Genomic DNA, 23337 nt, shown 5'->3' on the forward strand with positions numbered 1-23337 from the left:
CAGGTAGCCCTCGGGTTATGATTTTACTGATGTCCATAAGCTAATTCTATCCGTAAGTTGGAAAATACGCAAAAATACCTCAATATAGTAACCACACCTCCACCGTATTGTAATGAATGGCATCAAAGCACATAAGGCTGATAAGAAAGAACAATGACTAAAAATGGAAAGAGAGAGAGAGGGGAAACTAGTTCTGCTGTTCTTGGAAACAAATGTCAGACTTTTATGTATGTCAGACTTTTCAAATTAATAACATTATGGGAGCTCTCTTGTATGTAGGCGTGTCCATAAGTAAGACATTTGTAACCCAGGGACGACTTGTAGATGCAAAAACAAAAACCCTACAGCAGAGTGCTGGCTCAATGTATGGCTCATTGCACAGCAGGGGTTAGCTGGCAGTAGCCTGTAGCCCAGCAGTTAATTAGTTTTAGGTAGCCCGTTGCCCTGTAGTTAGATGGCAGTAGCCCAGTGGTTGATGAAACATGGAAAGAAACATAGAAAAACTACAGCACAATTCAGGCCCTTCGGCCCACAAAGCTGTGTCGAACATGTCCCTACCCTAGAAATTACTAGGCTTACCCAATAGAAACATAGAAAAACCCAATAGAAACATAGAATGTGACTTCTTTTCTTGTATTGATTCCACAACGAAAGCCATATCTGGATTTGTGCTGTGCACTCACTCGGTGTCCAGATGACTATATTGGCTGATGCGGCAGTGCTATACCCTCTACCCACTCACTGAGGCAGTGTATGCTGTGTCTCTCCTGTCCAGACACAGTGTACACTGCCTCATTCCTTTGTCGCACAATGATGCTGCTGCCTTCCCTCTTGACTCTTCTCCAGTGGAGATGAATGCTGACTTTCATTTGAGTCCTTTTGTTAAGTCTCCAATGAAGGAGAATTTGAGGGAGGGAGAGACAAAGTCATCGTCTCCACACCCCACCTCTGCTTCCCCATGTCCTGTACATTGTTTGTCATTGAAAATCTTGGCTACCAATGGTTTGAAGTTTTCCAAGACCACTGAAGTGGAGGGTGCGGGTCAGCCTCTACAGCAACATGCCATCTTGTCAACTGATGCATGACTAGAGCAACAAGAGATGAGAAATAGTGAGCACAACCTGTAAAATGTTTGAATTGTGGGTGAGAAGAGGTTGCATGGTGTAGTGGGGGATGTAGAGTCAAAATCTGCATCAGCCAATTTTGATGGCATCAGAAGGGATCTGGCAGGCGTGCATTGGGATAGATTGTTTTCTGGCAAAGAGATGCTTGGTAAATGGGAGCCCTTCAAAAGTGAAATATTGAGAGTACAGAATCTGTATGTTCCTGTTAGAATAGAAGGCAAGGCTAACAAGTTTAGGGAACCTTGGTTATTGAGGCCCTGGTAAAGAAAAAGAAGAAGGTGCATATCAGGTATAGGCTGTTAGGATCAAATGAGGCACTGGAGGAGTTTAAGAAATGCAAGAGAACGCTTATGAAAGAAATTAGGAGGGCAAAAAGAGTACATGAGGTTACTCTGGCAGACAGGTTGAAAGAGAATCCCAAGGGTTTCTACAGCTACATTAAGAGCAAGAGGGTAGCAAGGGACAAAATTGGTCTTCTTGAAGATCAGCATGGATATCTATGCATGGAGCTGAAAGAGATGAGGGAGATCTTAAATGAATTTTTTGTGTCTGTATTTACTTGAGAGACAAGACACAGAGTATATAGAACTGAGGAAAAAGGGTAGCGAGGTCATGGACCTTATCCGGATTATGTAAGAGGAGGTGCTTGCTGTCTTGAGGCAAATTAGGGTGGATAAATCCCCAGGGCTTGACGGAGTGTCCCCTTGGAGCTAGTGCAGATATTGCACGGGCTGTGGCAGAGATATTTAGAACATCCTCGGCCATGGGTGAGATGCCGTAGGTAAATTATTGGAAGGTATTCTGAGGGACAGGATATATAAGTATTTGGATAGACAGGGTCTGATTACGGATAGTCAACATGGCTTTGTGCAAAGCAGGTCATGTCTAACCAATCTTATAGTGTTTTTCAAGGAGATTATCAGGAAGGTTGATCAAGGTAAGGTGGTCGATGTTGTCTACATGGACTTTAGCAAGGCCTTTGACAAAGATCCACATTGGAGGCTGGTCCAGAAGGTTAAGTCACTTGTCATTCACGATGAAGTAGTCAATTGGATTCAACATTGGCTTAGCGGGAGAAACCAGAGAGTGGTAGTAGATGGTTGTCTCTCTGACTGGAGGCCTGTGACCAGTGGTGTGCCGCAGGGATCGGTACTGGGTCCATTGTTGTTTATCATCTATAGTAATGATTTAGATGATGTGGCAAACTGGATCAGCAAATTTGCGGATGACACCAAGAATGGGGTTATAGTAGACAGCGAGAAAGCCTATCAAAGCTTGCAAAATGATCTGGACCAGCTGGGAAAATGGGCTGAAAAATGGCAGATGGAATTTAATGCAGACAAGTGTGAGGTGATGCACTTTGGGAGGACAAACCAGGGTAAGACTTGTACAGTGAATGGTAGGGCACTGAGGTGTGCGGTAGAACAAAGGGACCTGGGAATACAGATCCATAGTTCCTTGAAAGTGGCGTCACAGGTAGATAGGGTCATAAAGAGAGCTTTTGGCACATTGGCCTTCATAAATCAGGGCATTGAGTACAGGAGTTGGGATGTTATGTTGAAGTTTTGCAAGACGTTGATGAGGCCACATTTGGAGTATTGTGTGCAGTTCTGGTCACCTACCTGCAGGAAAGATATCAATAAGCTTGAAAGAGTGCAGAGAAAATTTATATGGATGTTGCTGGGACTTGAGGACCAAAGTTACAGGGAAAGGTTGAATAGGTTAGGACTTTATTCCCTGGAGTGCAGGAGGTATACAAAATGATGAGGGGTATAGATAGGGTGAATGCATGCAGGCTTTTTCCCCTAAGGTTGGGTGAGACGAAAACTAGAGGACATAGGTTTACAGTGAAATAAGGTGAAATATTTAAGGGGAATCTGGGGGGGAACTACTTCACTCAGAGGGTGGTGTGATTGTGGAACGAGCTGCCAGTGGAAGTAGTAGATGCAGGTTCAATTGTAACATTTGAGAAATTTGGATAGGTGCGTGGATGAGAGAGGTATGGAGGGTTATGGTCTGGGTGCAGGGAGATGAGACAAGGCAGAAAACCAGGCCAGCATGGACTAGATGGGTTGAAGGGCCTGTTTCTGTGCTGTAGTGCTCTACGACTCTATGCAGGGTACAGTAGGGAGGGACATGTAGAGTGCAAGTCTATTTAGGCTTTGGAAAGGGCAGGGAAGAATGTGTATGAAATGGAATAGTAAACAGGAGTATCTTGTACAGTTGGACTGTGTTCCATCATTGAGGTCAGTGGGGCAGGTGGGCTGTTGGGAATTATGCTGTGAGGATTTCCTGTAAATGTAGATCAGTTGAATGCTCTGTGGTTAGTCTGAGGTTTGCCTGATCAAGCAAGCTTGCACAGTCTGACCTGTCCTGCAGGTGTGGACAACCCAGTCGGGTGCTGCTCAATCCTTCCTTCCTTCCTGCCCTGCATAGCTTTGTGTATTATTTTTAGCAGATTTTTTGCTTGAGCAGTCATTTTAAGAACCTTTGGGCAACCTTTGAAGTAAACCTGTAAAAACCCAACCTTTAGCAATTCATCAGAAAAAGAGATGAGCATTTCTTCAGCTCCTTTTCATCACTCTGAAGATCCAAAGGTGCTTTGTAACCAGCAAAGTTTAGAAAACCGGTATAACATGACAGCCAATTCACGCACAGCAAGCTCCCACAAACATTACACCTGGGAACTCCCACGTTCGAACAGGACTCGGGTTCCAGGTCCCCTGTCTCATCTTTTTGTAGCAAGCAGAAAGGACCATTGATCCAGCGATCTGAATTCTAATCCCAACACAGAACGTAGAACAGTACAGCACAGAAACAGGCCGTTCAGCCCACTATGTCTGTGCCGACCATGATGCCAATTTCAACTGCACATCTGCCTGCATATGGTCTATATCCCTCCATTCCCTGTCTGTTCATGTGCTTATCTAAATGCCTCTTAATCATAACAGCTGGGAAATTTTTAAATTCAACAAATCTTTGGTGTAAAAAAATAATCTAATCTCTGTAATAGTAAATTCAAAACTACTGGATTGTTGTACAACCTATCTTGTTCTCTTTTGCCCTTCAGGAAAGGAAATCTTTCATTGTCACCCAGTCATACCTCTGTGACTCCAGATTCACCTAAGTAGTTGGCTTGTATGGTCCCAGAACTGAGGTTGGAACTAGGAATGGGCAATAAAGGCTGGAATTGCAGGGAATATCCATGTCCCCTAACAAAAAAACGAAAACAAAATGGGAAAAGTTTGCAACAAAAGCAAATTGATAAGATCAGGTATTATTTGTTTGTGATGGTGATTGAGAGATGATTATTGGCTTAGATACCAGGGGCAACTTCTGTTGCTCTTCACTATAGTCTCAAGGGAGCTTTTGCATCCATTGAAGAGGGCAGGCAAGTCCTCTGCTTATTGAAAACCAGCAGTTCAGACAGTGTAAAGCTCCCTCAGCACTGCCTTGGAACATCAGCCTTGAAGAAGCATAACAACAGGTGAAATTTTGACCTTGCTGGTGTGCTTCACAAGGAGGTGGTTGAGAAATAGGATTATTTTGGTTTGTTTCTGGAGGTAGGGCCAAGTGTGTGTACATACAATCAGGGACTGTGTGGCTAACATTGTAGACCAGTGATGTCACTTTCCGGGATCACTCTGCAGATGAGAAGCTGCATTTTATGTGGGTCTGGCTGGGATCCCAGCCCCTTAATGTGCCACAACTTGCAATAAACTCTTTGTCTGTACAAGGGAAATATTTGTATATTTGCCTGCTGGATAACGTTACATTCTGGGCAAGCATATTCGTGCCTCAGTATGCTGGAGGCTTTTCTTGCTCCATACAGTTGACCTTTTATAAAATTGTCAGCCCAATGGGAGATGACCTCATTTCAAGGTACAAAACTATTACGAGGGTTGACAGGGTAGATGTGGAGCTGATGCTTCCTTTGGATTGGGTGTCTAGAACCGGGGGTCAGTCTCAAAATAAGGAGTCAGCCATCCAGCACAAAGGTGGGAATGCACTTCCGCCACAGCATGGTGAATCTTTGCAATTTAGTGTGCAAGAGGGATGTTGAGGAGGGATCACGGAAACTCAAGACAGAGGCTGAAAGATCTTTAGATGTTAAGGGAATCAAGAGCTATGGAGTTAGTGTAGAAAACTGGTGCAAAGGTAAATTGGTTTATTATTGTCACATGTACTGAGGTATAGTGAAAAATTTTGTTTTGCATGCCATCCATGCAGATCATTTCATCATATCAGTACATCAAGGTAGTACAAGGGAAAACAATAACAGAATGCAGAATGAAGTGTTACAGTTACAGAGATAAGTGCAGTGTAGGCAGACAATAAGTTGCAAGGCCATGAGAGGTAGATTGGGAGGTCAAGAGTCTATCTTATCGTTCAAGTTAAAAGGTCAGCCACAATCCTATTGAACAACAAACTTGGCTTGAGGGGGCCAAATGGCAGCTACTCCTCCTTGTGTAACTCTGCATTTCCTGTCCGGATGTTCTGCTGTCCAACCTTGCTGCTCTAGAGCTCACCACTGGGGGCAGCAGAGGACCACTCGGCTTCTGAAAACTAAAACTTCGGAAAGTGACCTGATGCAGGGTTTCGACCCGAAGTGTCGACAGTTCCTTTCCTCCCACAAGTGCTGCTAGACTCGCTGAGTCCTTCCAGCAGATTGTTTGTTGCTTCTGAAAACTAGCTTGTTTTCTCTCCTATCCCAGTTCTGATGCTGGGTCCAAGACCTGAACCATCAAACTGTTTCTCTTTCTCGAGTGAGTGTTTCCAGCATTTTCTGTTTTTATTTCAGATTTCCAGAATCTGCATGGTTTTTAAAAATTTTTTTTCCCCATTTGACCACAACCTGACCTGCTTGGATTTTGGTGTCTCCGTAGATTAGATCAGCCCATTTACTGTGAGGATAAGTTCAGAAGCATAAGATTTACTTCTAGGTCCATGGTTGCAATTCACACCATTTTTTTCTGCTTGAATAATTTCCATTTTCAAATTACGTGGATCTGTATTCCAGGAAATTGGCTCAGAACTGGATGGGAACTCCCACTGACCCCTTGAGCCCCTTCCCCAAATGGCCTTGTGTGTGACATTGACAGATTGAGTGGGCTGTAGAAGCTCCTTTAGATCTCTGAGCAGTTTGATTCTATCACTGGGCTCTGTGGAGGAAAATCAGAACCTGCACAAGTGAACGCTGCAAGGTGTCAGGATCAGGTCTTTAAGATTGGTGGACGTTGCCAGTTTCCAGTGGGGGCATAGGGTGGGGGGAATGTCTCATTTAACTGTTGATGTTTTTGTCTTTATTTCACAGTCAGTTCTGAGTGATTTGTCAACCTTCAAGTTAAAGAGGGCAGTAAGAATACTGACTGGTGTTCACTTGGTTTCTTCAATTCAGATTTTCTTTATCTTCATGTAAATAGCATGGGTTGGTGGGGACAGGGAGGGGTGAAATATCATCAAGCAGGTGGCACAGCTGGCAGAGCTGCTACCTTACAGCACCAATGGCCTGGGTTCAATCCCGACCTCAGGTGCAATCTGTGTGGGATTCTTGCGTTCTCTCTGTGACCACGTGGGTTTCCTCAGGTGCTCCAGTTTGCTCACACATCCCAAAAGCATGCAGGTTGGTAGGTTAACTGACTGCTGTAAGTTGTAAAATCTGGAGGGAGTTGATGGGAATGTGGAGAGAATAAAATGGATTAGTATGAAAATGAGTGCTTGATGATCAGTGCAGACTCAGTGGGCCACACGGCCTGTTTCCGTGCTGTATCTCTCTATAAATGCTTATGGAGAATTGCATCCCCAACTGTATATTTGTCTCTCTTAGTTCCTGTTGAGAGAGATTTCACAGCTTGTGCATTCACTCCAGACCTCAGAAAAATTACCTATATGTTTGAGACTTGATGGCTCTGTTATTTGTGGAGAGTGGTTGTGGAGATTGTGGGAGTTTGTTTTGCACTCATATCCTGCAAGTCTTGCCAAAGCTGATAACTGGCCTGATCAACATGTTTCTAGACTGCAAGCAGAAGATTGAGCAACTCATAGACGGGTAGGCAGTTAAATCCCTGGCACCAGTCCACAGCTGGAAACCAGAACAGAGAGGAGGAAAGGAATGGAGGGAAGATAGGTGGGCAGGGAGGAAATCTGAGACTAGAGTTTGGGGGTAAGGGGGAGATTGATTGTAGGAATACAGAGAAGGCCATGGGAATGCTGGAAAATCTGGGAGGCTGGAGATTATGGAATGGAAGGATGACATGGTTTGTGGTAATCTGGACATTGGGTTAACCAATCATGGGAGTTGCTTAGAAAATGAGACAGAGGAGATGGGGAGAAGCACACCTCTTCCTACCCCACAAGAATTGGTGGAAAGCTATTAGCTGCTGGAATGGGTGCTTTATGGATCTTGCCTCCCTTTTAGATGTGGTTTCTGAACCTCCAACCTAAACCCAAATAGACAACGTGAAGCTGGATGCTCCATTCGAACAATTAAGTGAGCCAGTTACCTCACTGGAGTGGGCTGGATTGACCTGACACTGAGGCACAACTATTAAGATCAAGGTAACCAGGTTGTGTTTGGGTTTGAAATTTTTAACACCTTAATATCCCACCCATTTTCAGGGAGTGTTGAGTGAACAGATGAATTAGGAACTATGGTTCCCAAATATTTCAGCCATTGGAATTTTCTTTGTCTCGCATCTGCGTTTATTGTTGAATAATAGATACTGATTACCACAATTACCTAATAGCATGATTATTGTTATTATACCTCTCTGTGTATTGTTGGAAGAGTACTAGCCTATCCTTGGTCTTTTCATCTTATAATTCCTAAGTCTCTACTTTCTGTTAACTCACATTTAATTAGTGTGTCCAATGAGTGTGCCATATCCTAGCCAAAGTAAGAGCAGCCAGTTCCAGTAGAAATCCTGGCTTGCTTTTGTTTCCTTCCTGAAGAGGCTGGTGCTGAGTAAATATGGCACTAAGTTCCTTCCCACCCTCCTAACCACTCCCTCTTTCTTGGCTGAGAGCAGCCAGCCCAGTCCATCACCACCTTGTGTTTACAGAGTCCCCCTAACATAAAGTACAGAGTCATAAAGTAATACAACATGGAAACAGGTCCTTGGGCCCAACTGGTCCATGCTGACCAAGATGCCCTTCTCAGCCAGTACCATTTGCCCTGTTTGGCCCATATCTATCTAAACCTTAAAAATCAAATTTTCACTGCTTAAGTCCACAAAGTTGAGAAATATCTATGCATCCCCCAGTTGTTCACTGAGACCCTGTCCATCAAAGGTGAAACTGCACAGACTTCCCGGAAGAAGCAATGTGATGACAAAATCTGACACAGCGTTAATGACCCCAATGTGATTCGAACATGCAGCCTCCAGACACACTGCTGTTGCGCCACAAGGTCTGATGTCTTAAAGTGTTTCACAGGAGAGGAATTGGATTGATTTGAAACTGAACTAAAGGAGTTATTAAGAATGGACCAAATGCTTAAAGAAGCATCTACAGCGGTTTCGGGATGGAATTCCAAAGTTTAAGGCAGGAGTAATTGTTGCAAGTGGTTATACAAAGGAAATTCTTGAGGCTTGGTTTATAGGAATGTGGAATTTGAGGCTTATAAATGCTGGAGGTTATTATAAGACCTGGAGGGCAAGGTCATTGGAGAGATTTAAACAGATTAAGAATATTAAAATCAGATGTCTGGAACTAGGAGTCAGTACAAGTCATCTAGCACAGATAATATGTGAGTGGCATTTACAAGAATCTGGGCTCTTCCATTTCCCTGTGGTTCATTGTTTTGAGCTCATTATGGTCCCATGTTGCATTAGACTTCCAACAAGCAAATGTTATTTTGCATTTTTTTGCTTTTGATGGGCAGTATATTTGAATCTAACACTCAGCAGGAAGTTGGGGAGTCTGAAATTTTCAGTTGTGTTTCTCTATGACAGGTCCAACATTTTAACGCAGGAATGATATATTAGGATAAAATTCAGTAAAATGCAGGCATTTGACAAATCCTTGCACCACAGCTCACTCTAATCTTGTACACTGGTACCTTGCTTGTCACGCAGGGTATGTACCCAGGAATGAGAGCACTAATGGAATTGGTGCTAAGAAGAGGAGTCATTATAAAATTAATATACAGAAAGTCGTGTTACTGAGAGCGCTGCTGTGCCAGGAACATGGTGCACTCTCTTGCCCTCCCCACTACTGTGCCCTGCAGTGAATTCCTGTCTTCACTGCACTTCTCCACCAATGAATTGCCCCATAGCTGAGTGAGCAAACACTCTCTGTGAGGGCTGGTGTTGGTTGGGGGTGGGGGGGGGGGTGGGGCGTTCATGGCAAGTGGGGGCTCAGCAGTGAGATGTGGGGCTGCATCCTGATCAGATGGTGAGTGCTGCCGTTGCTGGGACTGGTAGCATCTGCCCTCATGTGTTGACCGCCTGGGTCCTAGGGTCTTACTCATCACCTGCCATTGGATATGATGGAAGCTGCTGTTTCCCCCCTCTCTTCAATTGGCTGCACAGCCCTCCCCACTCCTGAGCTTTCTCCATGGTAATCAGCTCAATGGACAGAGGCCACTGCTGAGTTTGTTATCACGAGAAATCTCTGTGCAGCCACCATATCCAGCAGGGTGTGAAATAGGACCCAGGTGGTCTGTTGACACATGAGGCAGGTGATGCCAGACCCCAGCAATGACCCACACCCCAGGGTACAGCTCTGAGCCCCACATCTTGGCAACTGTTTATCCTGGCCCTTCACGCTCAGCCTCTCGACACTGAGCTGGGGAGAGCAATTCATGGCTGCAAGACATGCCGACAACAGGGGTTCACACGCGTTTCCCAGCACCCAGGCTTCTGGCACATAAATGCTCAGTCCAAGCTGATATTTTTTTAAGTACAGGGTTACGTGTCTGTGATTGTTTGGAGGAGAAGATCAAGTATGTTATAATGAATTGGTACTCTCTGGTGTAGTGCTAAGCAGGGTACCATCATATAGATCAACACACAGATGCTGGAGGAACTCAGCGGGTGAGGCAGCATCTATGGAAGGAAATGGACAGTTGACGCATCAGTCGAGACCATTGGAATTGGTTTATCATTGTCACATAGATACAGTGAAAAACTTAGCTTTGCATGCCATCCATACAGATAATTTCAAGACATAACTATATCGAGGTAGCACAAGGGAAAAGCAATACCTTCATCTGGACTGAAAGATATAGGGGAAATGGGTGGAGGGGAGCTATGGAGCAAGAGCTGGCAGGTGATAGGTATAGAGGTTCAGTATAAACCAAAACAAAGTCAGAAATTAAACGTTACGATGACGGGAAGCTCAAAGGTTGAGCCATAAGGGCCAATTTTTTTTTGTGAATTTGGTAACTTGCATGGTTCCAACATAATATAGTTTACTCTTAAATGCCTGAGCAAGGCATGAAATTGAAGGATTATTCCAGCTGGAAAGTGAATGCTGGCCAGGCCCAGATACCGAACAGGGGATGAATTAAGAAGAAAGTATTGGATATTTTATAAAAAATTATTCTCTCAAATCTGCCTAAACAGGTTGAAGGGATTTTGTTTTAACATCTTACCTGAAAAATGTTCTCAACAGTGCCTTGCTCCCGCCCTGTAGCAATGACGTGTTACCTTAAGTTATCTTTGAAAGTCGTGATGTGGGATTTGCTGACTTTACTGAATCGTCTTGCACTGTCCAGCTTAAAGATAAATTTCATGGATACTCTCACAAGTAACTTGAGAGAAAATAATCAGGGCATTTTCTTCTGTTTTTCTTCGTCCAGGCTTGTAACAAACAGTAAGGCTACTAAGCACCCAGCATGGTCAGGGACCTAGGCACATGCTTACTGCAGTAAGGGCACACAATAGATAAAAGAGTATCTGGAATGCAGTGGGTATCAAAACTACCATTGTTAATAGTTTGACATTTGACAACCAATGGAGGTATTGTGGGAGTGTTGGGAGGTGGGAGGTCCTGTGGTGAAACATCCCAAAATGGGATAAGGCCAGAGCTGGTGCAGGCAGCAGCCATGACATATGAAAGATGTGATATTTTCACTGCAATGATAGATAGACAGATTAAACAGTCAGCTTAGTTTAGTAGCCAGGCAGGAAAATAACTTGACAGTGATAATTCATTATTTTTGTTTGGTCAAACAGAAATTGATAGAAATAAATATTCCAACATACTCTCTGGCTAACTCTGGTTTGCCTTTTGCTACCTTGGTAGGCACAGTACAGTGCTAATAGAACTGCTCACCAATTGCAGTAGTTAATCTCTATCAACTAGATGACAATAGGCCAAGACATGAGGAGAAGAAACACCAGTGGTGGAGAGTCTGAGAACCAAAACCACCCTCTGGAAGAATTTTTCCAGGGCTTAGCCTATGAGTTGCTGATTCATGTGAACCAGGCAATCCGAAATGTTACTCCTATTACTGTCTCCACAGATACTGCCTAACCTGCTGAGTATTTCCAGCACTTTGCAGATGTTGGAAATCTGAAATAAAAGCAGTTTTTTGTTTGCTTTAAGATGTTGGGTTCGACAGCTTGGATCAAATTGTGTCAGCTGTGCCCAAGGTACTCCCTAGGGAGCAGGGCAGGCTAGCCTCTGGGTTGGGAGGCGGTGAAATTGGCCTAGGATTCCTATCCATCTTCTGCAAAACCTGCTGGAGGGTCACACCACTGTTTTTGAGTGAGGACTGGTTGTCCGCCAACACTTGCAACCTGGAACCACATTCTGATTGGATAGAAGTGGTGAAGGGTAAGCTGCAACAGTGGAATTGATCACTCCAAAGGCAGAGGGAGAGAGACAGTAGAGTGATTGACATGCAAGAAGAAAACACAATTATAATGGAACAAATATAATGGAATACCAATGGACCAGACACCGTCTTTATACAGTGTGTGCCTCTGTTGCTGAAATCATCATCCATCCTTCTCTCTGCTTCTCCCTGTGCTTTGGCCTCTGCTGATCCATTGCTCTTTATGCGTAGCCTCTCACCTTGCAGCCTTGATAAACATGAGCTCCTTGAAAAAGCTGCTTGTATCCAAACTTGCACTGTCTCATTTAGACATCACCTCTTTGCTTCTGATTCACATGGGCTCCCATTCGGATAATACCTAAACTTTAAAATTCCCATGCTGGTTTTCAATTCATTTCATGGTATCACTGGTCTCTAAGTGTAATTTCCAAAGGTCTTCCAAGATTGTGTCTCCTCATTTCTTGTGTCTTGCATCCCTCATCCTAATAACTGCAACACTAGTCTTCAGCAACCAAGGCCCTAAGATCTGGAATTCCCTCCCTAAGTTCTTTATTTCTCTGCCTCCCTTCCCTTAATGTTCTGCCTGAAATGTAATGCAAACCCTCACCAATTTTTATAGATGTGCCATGGAAAGCATGCTATTCCGATGCGTCATGGCTTGGCATGGCAACTGCTCTACCCAAGACTGCAAGAAACTGCATAGAGTTGTGGACACAGCCCAGTCCATCATGCAAACCAACCTTCCCTCCATTGACTCTGTCTACACTTCCTGCTGCCTCAGGAAAACAGCCAACATAATCAAGGACCCTTTCCACCCCGGACATTCTCTCTTCTCCCCCCCCCCCCCCAACCCCTCCACTCCCACCCCCATCAGGCAGAAGACACAAAACCTTGAGAACACCCACCACCAGCCTCAAGGACAGCTTCTATCAGACTCCTGAACGGACCTTTTATATGCTAACAGATCTCCCAATCGACCTCGTCGTGGCCCTTTCACTTTACTTGTCTACCTGCACTGCACTTTCTCTGTAACTAACCCTATATTCTGCATTCTGTTTTTCCGTTTTGCTACCTCGATGTACTTATGTAATGATCTGTCTGGATAGCATGCAAACTAAAGCTTTTTATCTTGGTACACGTGACAATAATAAACCAATTCTAATATCATCTCTGACTTAGCATGTCTTAGTATCTTCTAATGCCTCAAATTTTGCTTAATAGCATCGTGACATTGACTCGTACAGCACAGAAGCAGGCCCTTCAGCCCACCACATCCACACTATCAAATACCCATCCACACTAATTCTTTTTACCAGCTCTTGGTCTGTGGCCTTCTCTGCCTAGGTGATTCAAATGCATATCCAATTTAAGTGTTCATCGAGAGTGCCTTTGGGAGATTACATATCACGTTACAGTGCAGTAGCATTGCAAGTTGTTCATTGTGTACAGTGTGCTGGTGACTGTGTTAAGATTCCTCCTGTCTGCCCGTTTCAGACTGCAAGTTCCGGTGCCACTACCGCTGCCAACCCCTGATCCAGCTGGACTGCAACCGGCCAAAGATCAAAACACTGGACCTTGTGGACAGCACAGAACAGGCACTCGAGCAAGACACCAATGTGGTAGGGGACTGTAAATCCGCCTGGTAACCTGGGGATTGGAGCATGTGGAGGGGAGGGGGAGGAATGCAGGAGGGTAGAACACCTTGGGTTCCCATACGACAGCTGGTACAAGGCAGGTTATACAAGGCAGTGACGGTATGCTAATAGCACCATGGTCATGCAGCAGGTAATAGTTTATTTGATACCCTTACATAAAGCCGCGTGAAATCAGTTTGGACTGTGCCCAGCACCCATCCTTTACGAGCTCAGCGGCAACCATGTCTCAAGTCGCAGTTTCAGACAGAGTGAGGTTGTCAGCACCAGATAATCAACGCCCTCAAGCCTGCTCACTATAATAGGACACCAAATCTGATTTCCCTTATCTGATATAATTAAAAGGAAATGAACTCTGTGAAACAAGTACCCTTGCCCTACTGAATAATCAGGCACTCTCTACCCTTACAAAAGTAACCCTCACCCTGCTGAACAAAAAAGCTGTACAAAGAGTTATGTCTACCCTTGTCAATGAAGGGGTGGTCTCAATGACATTGTCAAAACCTGGCCTTTGAATCCAAATGAGGTCCTTGGTTACCCGGAGTGAGGGCCTTTCCTGATGTCCCAAGTCTGCCTGTTAAATTGGCCTTGGCTGGAGCTGCAGTCATGGGAGTAGGATTAATATTCAGGGATTTTGTTTTTTATTCAAATTTTTGTTGATTGAATTGCTGAACATCCCATCATGAGGATGATATCCCACAGAATATGAGAAAGAGAGACTATAATTACTTTTAAACACAAACAAATGGCTCTTTGACTTCCTGCCACAAAATTGGCAAGGCTAGAAACTGAAAGGTGACTGGGTTTTGTTTTTGTTTTGTACTTCCGTTCCGACCGGCTAATTGCTGCCTTTGGAAAGCAGCATCAATTATGTAGCACAGACTGACTGAAATCATATAGATTGAACTGCTCTCGGTACCTGAGCCTCAATACACTTGTCAGAACATATACCAGGGTTTGATTTCTAAGCCTTTAGAAGGTTAACGATGCTATGGTATGGAGCAGAGATGCAAAGAGCTGTCTGCAGGTTAAAACTTGTTGTCCTCTGAGAAAAGATCTACCCAAAACATTCTGCCTGTCCAGAGACTGATTCACCACCAAAAATTAGCAACAGAATATCTATCACCATAACCGGAGGATCTTGATCAACTAGGTAAGTGGGCCACGGAGCGGCAAATGATGTCCAATCCAGATAAGTGTGAGGTGTTGCATTTTGGGAAGTCATATCAGGGTAGGACTTTTACAGTGAATGGTAGAGACCTAGGGATGTCGTAGAACAGAGGGTCCTAGGAGTACAAGTATATAGTTCCCTGAAAGTGGCATCACAGGTAGACAGGTTTGGCACGCTGGTCTTCATCACTCAGAGTACTGAGTATAGGAGTTGGGATGTTACGTTGCAGTTGTACAAGATGTTGGTGAGGCCACACTTGGAGTATTGTGTACAGCTTTGGCCACCCTGATATGGGAAAGACAATATCAAGCTGGAAAGAGTGCAAAGATTTACAAGAATGTTGTCAGGACAAGGGTCTGAGTTATATGGAGAGGTTGGGCAGGTTAGGACTTTATTCCTTGGAGCTTAGGAAACTGAGGGGTGACCTTGTAGAGCTGGTTAAAATCATGAAAGGGTGTCGATAAGGTGAATGTTTACGGTCTTTTTCCCAGGGAAAGGGAATCAAAAACTCAAGGGCATAGGTTTAAGGTGAGAGGGAAAAGGGTTAAAAAGGACCTGAGGGGCAACTTCATGCAGAGGGTGCTGTGTATATGGACCAAGCTGCCAGAGAAAATAGTCGAGGCAGGTACAATAACAACATTTAAAAGACATTTGCATGTGTACATGGATAGGAAAGGTTTAGAGGGATATGTGCCAAACGAGGGCAAATGGGACTAGCTTAGATGGACATCTTGGTTGGCATGGACAAGTTGCACCAAAGGGACTGTTTCCCTGCTGCATGGTTCTATGACTCTATAACCTGTTGGAGCAGGCTGGGTATTCTAAAGAGTCCACTGCCAGTTACTAATCATTGGTTTTTCATCGCTAGGTTTAAATCCTGGAACTCCCCACCCAACAATACTGTGAGTACCTTCACCAGAAGGACTGGAGTGGTTCAAGAAGGCAGCTCATCACCACCTTCTCAAGGGCAATAGGCAATAAATGCTTGCCTTGCCAGCGATGCCCAGATCCCAAAGAATGAATGAATAAAAATTATTCAAGTACCCATGCTGTAAAAGTGACCTAATCCCATTCACAGCAGCATTATGACATGCATCCATAGCAATGTTAGACAGTTAAGCAGGATCACTTCAAAAGTTTTTGAAGAGCTAGAGGCTAAAGAAGTTGGGGGAGGGATTTCCTGAGCTTGGAAGGACCTGAAAGGTAACTGGTGTACAAAAGGCCAGACCTCGAGAGCACGGAGATTATGCTCAATCTTTCTGGAGTGGGTTACAGATTGGGGAAGCAACTAAAATTGAGATGTTACTGTATACAGATCTTCCCTGGGTTACGAACCCCCAATTTATGGACAGCCCATACATACGAACAAGAGGGTAGGAGTCCAGCGGGATGGATGGGGATGGATTTGCCAGCCGCGGCAGGCACCTTCTGCTGGCTGGGAACAGGGCATTTCCATGTGCCTTCTCTCACCACCCCATTCCCCAGGCTGCAACGATCAGAGGCCAGGTTGAGCCGAGCAGAGCTGGGAGTGCTGAGCAGACTCACTCCCCCACTCACAGTCAGTGAGGCCGGCTGGCGGCAGCTCTTCCCATGCCTGCTCGCTCTCCCATCACAATTGTTTCTGTGATCCTCTCCCACACACGGTTTTTGTTCATTTCCAACTTGCAAACAGTTCCGATTACAAACAGTTCTCAGGAACAGAACCCTGTCATAACCCGGGGGCTGCCTGTAACGAGCCAATATAGGTGCACGAACATAGTGACAGATTGAAATTGGTTATGGACTGGGCTACAGGCAGAAAAGCTTTGGATGGAATCATGAGATCTTTGAAACTTGGGAATCTTAAAACATTTGTTTAAACTGATGAGTCTTAATAGCTCTGCATGAAGGGACACAAGTTGCTTTAAATAAACTATACTGTAGGAAGAGGCTTGGAAAGCAGGTCTAGCTCAAAGGTAGTGGGAAGTAATTGATATTCAGCTGAGACTGGAATTGGCATGCGTGCCTGCCAGGGCAAGGAGGAGCAGCAACATACCTACCGTGTGTACTGTGGTGCTGTTGCAGTTCTTTCCCAATAATCCCAAAGCACATTCAGCTTTATTCGTGGTATTGAATGCAGCATCTGGGACTCTCTCATTGCACAGTGTGCTGCTGGGGACGTGGCACTTTTGGGGGGAGGGGCAGGTTAGCGGTCTGTCAGTGCTGCCAGGAACTCTCCACAGAAAACCCAGGGATGGCGAGGAAGGGAAAGGGACCTTTGCTGACTTCATTGCCGTTGCTTGTACACAAAGCCTGACTCCTGAGGGAATGGGGGTGGGTCAGAATCCAGAAACGACCTGGTGCGGCGTACTTGCTGCTTCCTCCCAATTTTTTTTTCCCTGTTTGTAGATTAATTGAAAGCAGCTGCAACTAACAGAGGTCACATTTTTCTCTTTCAGTTTCTTGTGCTTTCCTCTTGGTGCTGCGGCCTTGACGTGCTCACGATCTGGTTCCTGACTTGAATTTCTTTAAGGGCTTAAAATAAAATCCATGTTACAGTTTAATTCTGTACCTTATGATGTGCAGATTTAGTTAAGATTTTGACTCCCTTTCATCTGACCACAGGATCAGCCTGTTCTGGATTTGGCAATAAGTGGAGCAGGCTTAGCTCTCTGTCTCTAATGAAATGTCCTACCATGCTGCCCTAGTCTCCACCCGGAGTTCTGGCCTCCTGCTCATCCCCCATTTTCTTTGCTCTACCACTGGGGGTGGTGGGGGGGGGGGGAGGGTGGCGGAGTCAGTGTCAGTGGCTGCAATGGGAAACCACTTCACAATGAAATGGCCACTGTCCATGTGCCTGTTTCTGAGACAGTCCTTCACTATTGAAGATGACTTGCTTCCATTCTGGTTTTAATGGGTTCTGAGGTAATTGAGGCCAATGTGGGAACCACAGACTCTTCTGCAGATGGGGCAGGAGAAGCCTGGCTTGTTTCGTGAGTGGTGCACTCCTCCCGTCATGCACACTGTGTGCTCCCCGGCACATAGACTCTATCAGTACCAAATGTAGCTAGCCCAGGTCTCGGAAACACATGGGAGGACTGGGATCACTGTTGTCTGGTAGGCAATGAGCTATGTGCCAGGTTTGAGGTCTTGATCCTTCAAATACCTTTCTCCTCAATCATTCAAAGACTATCATCAAAATAGATGCTGAATTTTATAATCTTCCTTTTAAAGGAGTGCAGTGAGGCACTGTGGATGAATGAGTTAAGTAGAATCTAAGGCCAGAGTAACTTCCAGGACATTTCAATCATCTGAGGTGTTTCATAGAATTCTTCTTCCCCCTAATTCCACTTGACCTCTTGAAGACTGACCTGACTTTTTTTAAATATCTAAGTCAGCCATAATTCAGCAGGTATGGTATCTCACTTCCTGAGTCAGGAAGTTGGTGGGTTCACATCCCAGGCCAGAGAATAGAGTACAGAATCCATGCTGTTACTCCAATTAAGTACCAGGAGAGTACTGCATTGTTAGAGAATTGACTTTCAGTTGGTAGATTAAACCAAGCTCCTGTCTGCATGCTCACAGCTGGACATAAAGAAAAACCTATTTGGAGTACTATTTCAAAGAAGGACAGAGTTACCTCTAGCATTCAGGCCAATATACTTTCATCGACAAAAAAAAGCAAGTTATCTTCGGTGGCGTAGTGGAGCAGCTAGTAGAGCTGTTGCCTCACAGTTCCAGCAACCCCGTGTTCGATCCTGACCTCTGGTGCTGTCTCTATGGAGTTTGCACGTTCTGCCTGTGACTGTGTGGGTGTCCTCCAGTTTCTTCCCACATCCCATACATGTGTGAGTTGGTAAGTTAGTTTGCCACTGTGAATTTCCCCCTAGTGTTTTAGGTGAGTAGTAGAATTGGGGGGAGGGGAGTTGTTGGGAATTTAGGGAGAATAAAAATGGGTTGGGGTAAGATAAGTGTAAATGGGTAGCTGATGGTCAGCTATGGACAGGGCCTGTTTCCAAGGTGTATCTCTCAATGATTCCATAGTCACGCCATTGTTTGTGAGAGCTTGTGGTTGCTGTATTTCCCGTATTATAAACATTGACTAGAGTTCAAAATTAGCTGTTCTGATGGCAAAGAAAGTGCTTTCATCAATGAAATCATGTCTGTCTTGGTTCTTGCCTGTCCCAGGAGACTTCAGTGTGTGAAAAGTGTTTACATTAGGATTTTGGGACGGGTTGCATTGGAAAGGGTTCTTTCCCCTGTCTGTCACTTCTTCCCTACCTATCCCACAGCATCCAATCAGGGATGAAGTTGAAGTGTGAGCAGCTCCCAGAAATGGGTAATCCACCTCAGGAATGTGGAAGATCAGGCAGCAGTGTAGAATGGGGCCAGAGTCAGGATTATGCAGAAAAGCACAGCCTAGTGGGTCTGAATAAGGAACTGGGCTCCCTGATGATCTTGCAGCTGATGCCTTTACTTTGCTTGCACACCCCACACCCCAAAATGTGGGATAATTCTGCATGACCAGACTCAAAATACAGAAAAAAGACCCTCTTCCCAACCTGACCTATACCTCTGCAATATGTTCTGGATCACAGTACAGGTAGTCCCCACGACATCTGGAAGCTTTATTTTTTTTGTTCTATGTTGTAAATTTATTTTTTTTAAATGTGCAATCAGGTTAGGGGGCACCTGACTCCTGCACCACCTGATTGAAGGAGAGAGGGAGAAGGTGTGTTACCCTCGTTGTAAATCAATGTCCCATGAACATATTCCAGATGCTGTTTCACAAATGGTGTATACCAATCCTTTAGCCAGGCTGCTGGCATTGAATTTGCTCCACAGTATGGTGACCGGTGTCAATTTGCTTTTACCCACCAGGAATGGCTTTGCAGGGTAAACATTGTCCTCTAGACTTGACTGGTGGGGAAAGCAAGGCATGGGCATGGGAGGGTGTGTCAGACACAGCCTACTCCAGCCTGCCATTACACAGACTAAAATAAAAACAGAAAATGCTGGACATACTCAGCAGATCAGGCTGTATCTGTGGGAAGAGAAACGGGGTTAACATTGCAGGTCAAAGACCCTTCACCGGAACTGGGAAGGAGACCAGAGAAGCTTGTTAGGCTGCGGGGGGTGGAGAAATGTTTCTGATAGCGTAAAACTGGGGTAACTATGGGGATAAGCTGTAAACAACATTATCCGGTCAATGAGTGAATGAGAGCAGTTAGAGAGTGAGAACATAGACCAAAGGATGTAGGAGTTGTGAAATACAGACAGGAAGACATTCCCAGCAGGTCAGGCTGGGTTTGCCCTCCACTCTCAGAGGGGAAGAAACACAAACAAGCTGAGTTAATATCACAAATGGATGACTGATACAGACAGAGAAATTAAGTTGCCTGAAGTTGTAGCATTCAGTATTGAATCCAGAAAGCTGCAACGTGTCCAGATATGAGATGAAGAGCTGTTCCTCAAGCTTGCGCTTGGCCTCGTAACGGTACAGGAGTTCACAGACCCACGGGTCAGAGCGATGGAGAATTAAAGTGGCAGGCAACAGGGTCGTCCTGCAGAGTGAACGCAGGTGCTCCACAAAGCAGGCACTCTATCTGTGTTTGGCTTTTCTGATGTAGAGGAGACCACATTGTGAACACTGAGTGCAGTTCACTAGATCGGAAGAAATGCGAGTGGAAAGACCATTTGGGTCCTGGATGGTGGGAAGAGGTGAAAGGATGGGTGTTGCACTGTCTGCTGTTGCAAGGGAAAAATCCTGTCAGAAGTGGGTGGTTGGTGGGAACGGAAGAATGGAGCAGAGAGTCACAAAGGAAACAGTAAAGGAAACAGTTCCTGTGAAAACCTGAAAGGGGAGGAGAGGGGTAGATGTCTAGGTTAGTTCTGTGTTTCACCCTACACCAATGTTGCCCATCTCATTGTTGGTGGTCGAAGGCTGAATGTGGAGTTATCACTGGCACAAGGGCAACGTACCAAATTAAAAGCTTTAATGGATGGTGAATGGGTGTGGTAGGACTTTGCATTTTGACAGTCACCACATGTCCTATCATATCTCCTGTCCAGTGAAGTACTTTTAAGGTCTTCTAATGTAAGGAACACAACACCCATCTTGTGCACAGCACACTCAGTATTATACTGTATTAGCCGGATAATCTGTGGGTGACCTCGGCTGAGCAATGGATATTACTCACCGAAGATATCATGAGACAATAGTCAATCGAAAAGCGACGTGTGCCCTTCCTGATTTCGTCCAATTCCACCCCGCACCCCAGCCCAATGCATCTCACCAAAAAGGAAAATATATTTTAGACCAACTGCCAGCAATGAAATTGATTATCGTATTGATCTCAAATTGATTATCTCTGGTGAGGTTTGATACATTGGACGTGTAAGGAAATGTGACCGTCATTTCGGGTTAGGGGTGTGAGTACCCAGTCTCTCTTTGCTTTTAAATTCCCTTTATCTCACTTCTCTGGGTTGGATTATGGTTCAGGGAGTTCCAGAGGTTTGGAGACTGTAGATCGAATGGCTGAATCTCCATCCTGTCTAATGTGTTTTGCTTTCCCTAAACCCGGTTCGCCCATTACACCAAACCCCCTTTCTGTGTTGCTTGTTTTCTAACCGAGGGCCCGTGCTACAAGGGTTGTTGCTCGTTTGGCACGGCAAGAGTTAAAGCTGCCAAATTTAGCCGTTGAATAGTTAAGCGATGAAATCAGTGGTGTTGTACATTAAAGACAGGAAGAAGGAGGGGCCGGGTTAGATCCCATATTCCCCGCACTTCCCTCTTTGAGCAAATCAGCGCCGGAGATTTGCAGTGTGTGTACTTTCCAATTTCAACGGCTGGGAGAGAGAGAGAGAGAGAGAGAGAGAGAGAGAGAAAAGCAAACCCTCGCTGAGTTGAGACAATACAGGAGCAGCTAGAGAGAGAGAGAGCGTTCACTAGTCACAGTGTGTCCAGGGTTTTGGGTGTGAGACAGGCGGCTGAGACAGGGGCTCCTCCACTTTCCGTGGGTGCTTTGATTTTTCCCCAACCATAAATTATTTTCTTATAAAGAGTGAAATACCCCCTCCACCTCGTTGTTCCAGATGACGTGGACCAGCACTAGCAGCAGTGGTTACTGCAGCCAGGAGGAAGACTCGGAGTTCGAACAGTTCTTCACCGCCAGGACCTCGTTCATTAAGAAACCCAGGAAGCACAAGGTGCGTTGTGGGGCGCTGGAAGCCTTGGGGAGAGGGGCTTGGAGGAGGTGGCCGTGTGGGAAAGGGGAAAGGGCTGGAGGAATGAGGAGGGGATCGGCCCAAAGAGCCTTATTTAATAGAATCAAACAGCAAAGAAACGGGCCATTCGGCCCATCACGTCCATACCGACCAGTGGGCACCCATCCGTATTAATCCCATAGCCTTCCCTGACTAGGCGATTCAAGTGCTTGTCTAAACACTTAAATGCTGTCAGTGACTCTGCTTCCACCACTCTTTAGGGCAGTGTATTCCAGGTACTTACCCCTTTCTGGGTGAGAAAAGTCCCCCTCGGATCCCAATCCTGAGCAGGGTTTCGTAACTAAGACAGAGTAAGTGTTCGCTGTGGAAGACTGTGGCAAGGTGGAGAGGGTTGGGGGGCGGGGGAGGGTGTTCAGATATATAATAGTTTCACAGTAAGACAGAAACCTGGGAGTATCCACCCCAACCCTTGACTCACATCCCTTACCCCATCCTTCTCTCCAGCTCCAGTACTTGGGTTCGGTGAAATTGCTGTCTACTGTTGCTTTAGGTGATCTCAACAGGAGGCCAGGGTGAAATACGAGTGGACTAGTAATAAACTTGCATCATCTCTCTCTCTCTCTCTCTCTCTCTCTCTTTCTCTCACATACACTTATAGAGCTGGTTGATCCTGCTTATTCTGATTTCTTATTTCATTCAAACGTGCAGTAAAACTTCAAACAATCAAACAGGAATTTCCAAGAGCAGAGTTCACTTGGAATTTACATTGTTACTAGGTAACTAGTCAAACCACCTCACAGGCGGTCCTGATTAAAGGTTCAGTTTCAAGGACAGCCAAGCAAGAGCTAAGACTCCTGTTTGCACTGAGGATTCCATGTGGTGCTTGTGTGCAGCACAGCGTTCCACAGTCCAGCTAATCTTGATTAATTTACCTTGGGCAACCCTCCACTCACGAAGCACCATTTTATTTCCTGTAACTCATTCAAATAACATTCTTCACGCGCATGACTGTTCGGGCAACATTAAACCCAAGCCAAGGCCTTCTTTCAAATGTCACAGAAAACAATTTGCATTTATGTAGTGTCTTTTAGAATGTGGAATCCAATGTGTTCCATATAAGTGATGTAGTTAGGAGAGAGAGAGAGGGAAGCTGGAGAATCTATATTGGAATTGGTCACATGTATCAAGATACAATAAAAAGCTTTTGTTTGCTTGCCATATAGACAGATCATTCATACACAAGTACACTGAGGTAGTAAAAAGGAAAACAGAATGCAGAACAGAGAATTACAGTTACAGAGAAAGTGCATTGCAGGTGGACAAATAAAATGCAAGGGCCACAATGAGGTAGATTGGGAGATCAAGAGTTCATCCTCTGGTATATGAGAGATCCATTCAAGA

General features: G+C 45.0%; 1 protein-coding gene across 1 annotated transcript in view; it reads left to right on the forward strand.

Moving 5' to 3' along the window:
• Positions 1 to 23337, forward strand: part of rassf1 (Ras association domain family member 1) — a 71651-nt gene that overhangs the window by 34388 nt on the left and 13926 nt on the right. The window contains exons 2-3 of the mRNA XM_052018111.1: positions 13402 to 13526; positions 21805 to 21918. Coding sequence (XP_051874071.1) covers positions 13402 to 13526; positions 21805 to 21918 — 239 coding nt within the window. The remainder of the gene's footprint in view (positions 1 to 13401; positions 13527 to 21804; positions 21919 to 23337) is intronic.

The sequence above is a fragment of the Pristis pectinata genome, chromosome 6, assembly GCF_009764475.1.
Source record: "Pristis pectinata isolate sPriPec2 chromosome 6, sPriPec2.1.pri, whole genome shotgun sequence".
NCBI classification, from domain to species: domain Eukaryota; kingdom Metazoa; phylum Chordata; class Chondrichthyes; order Rhinopristiformes; family Pristidae; genus Pristis; species Pristis pectinata.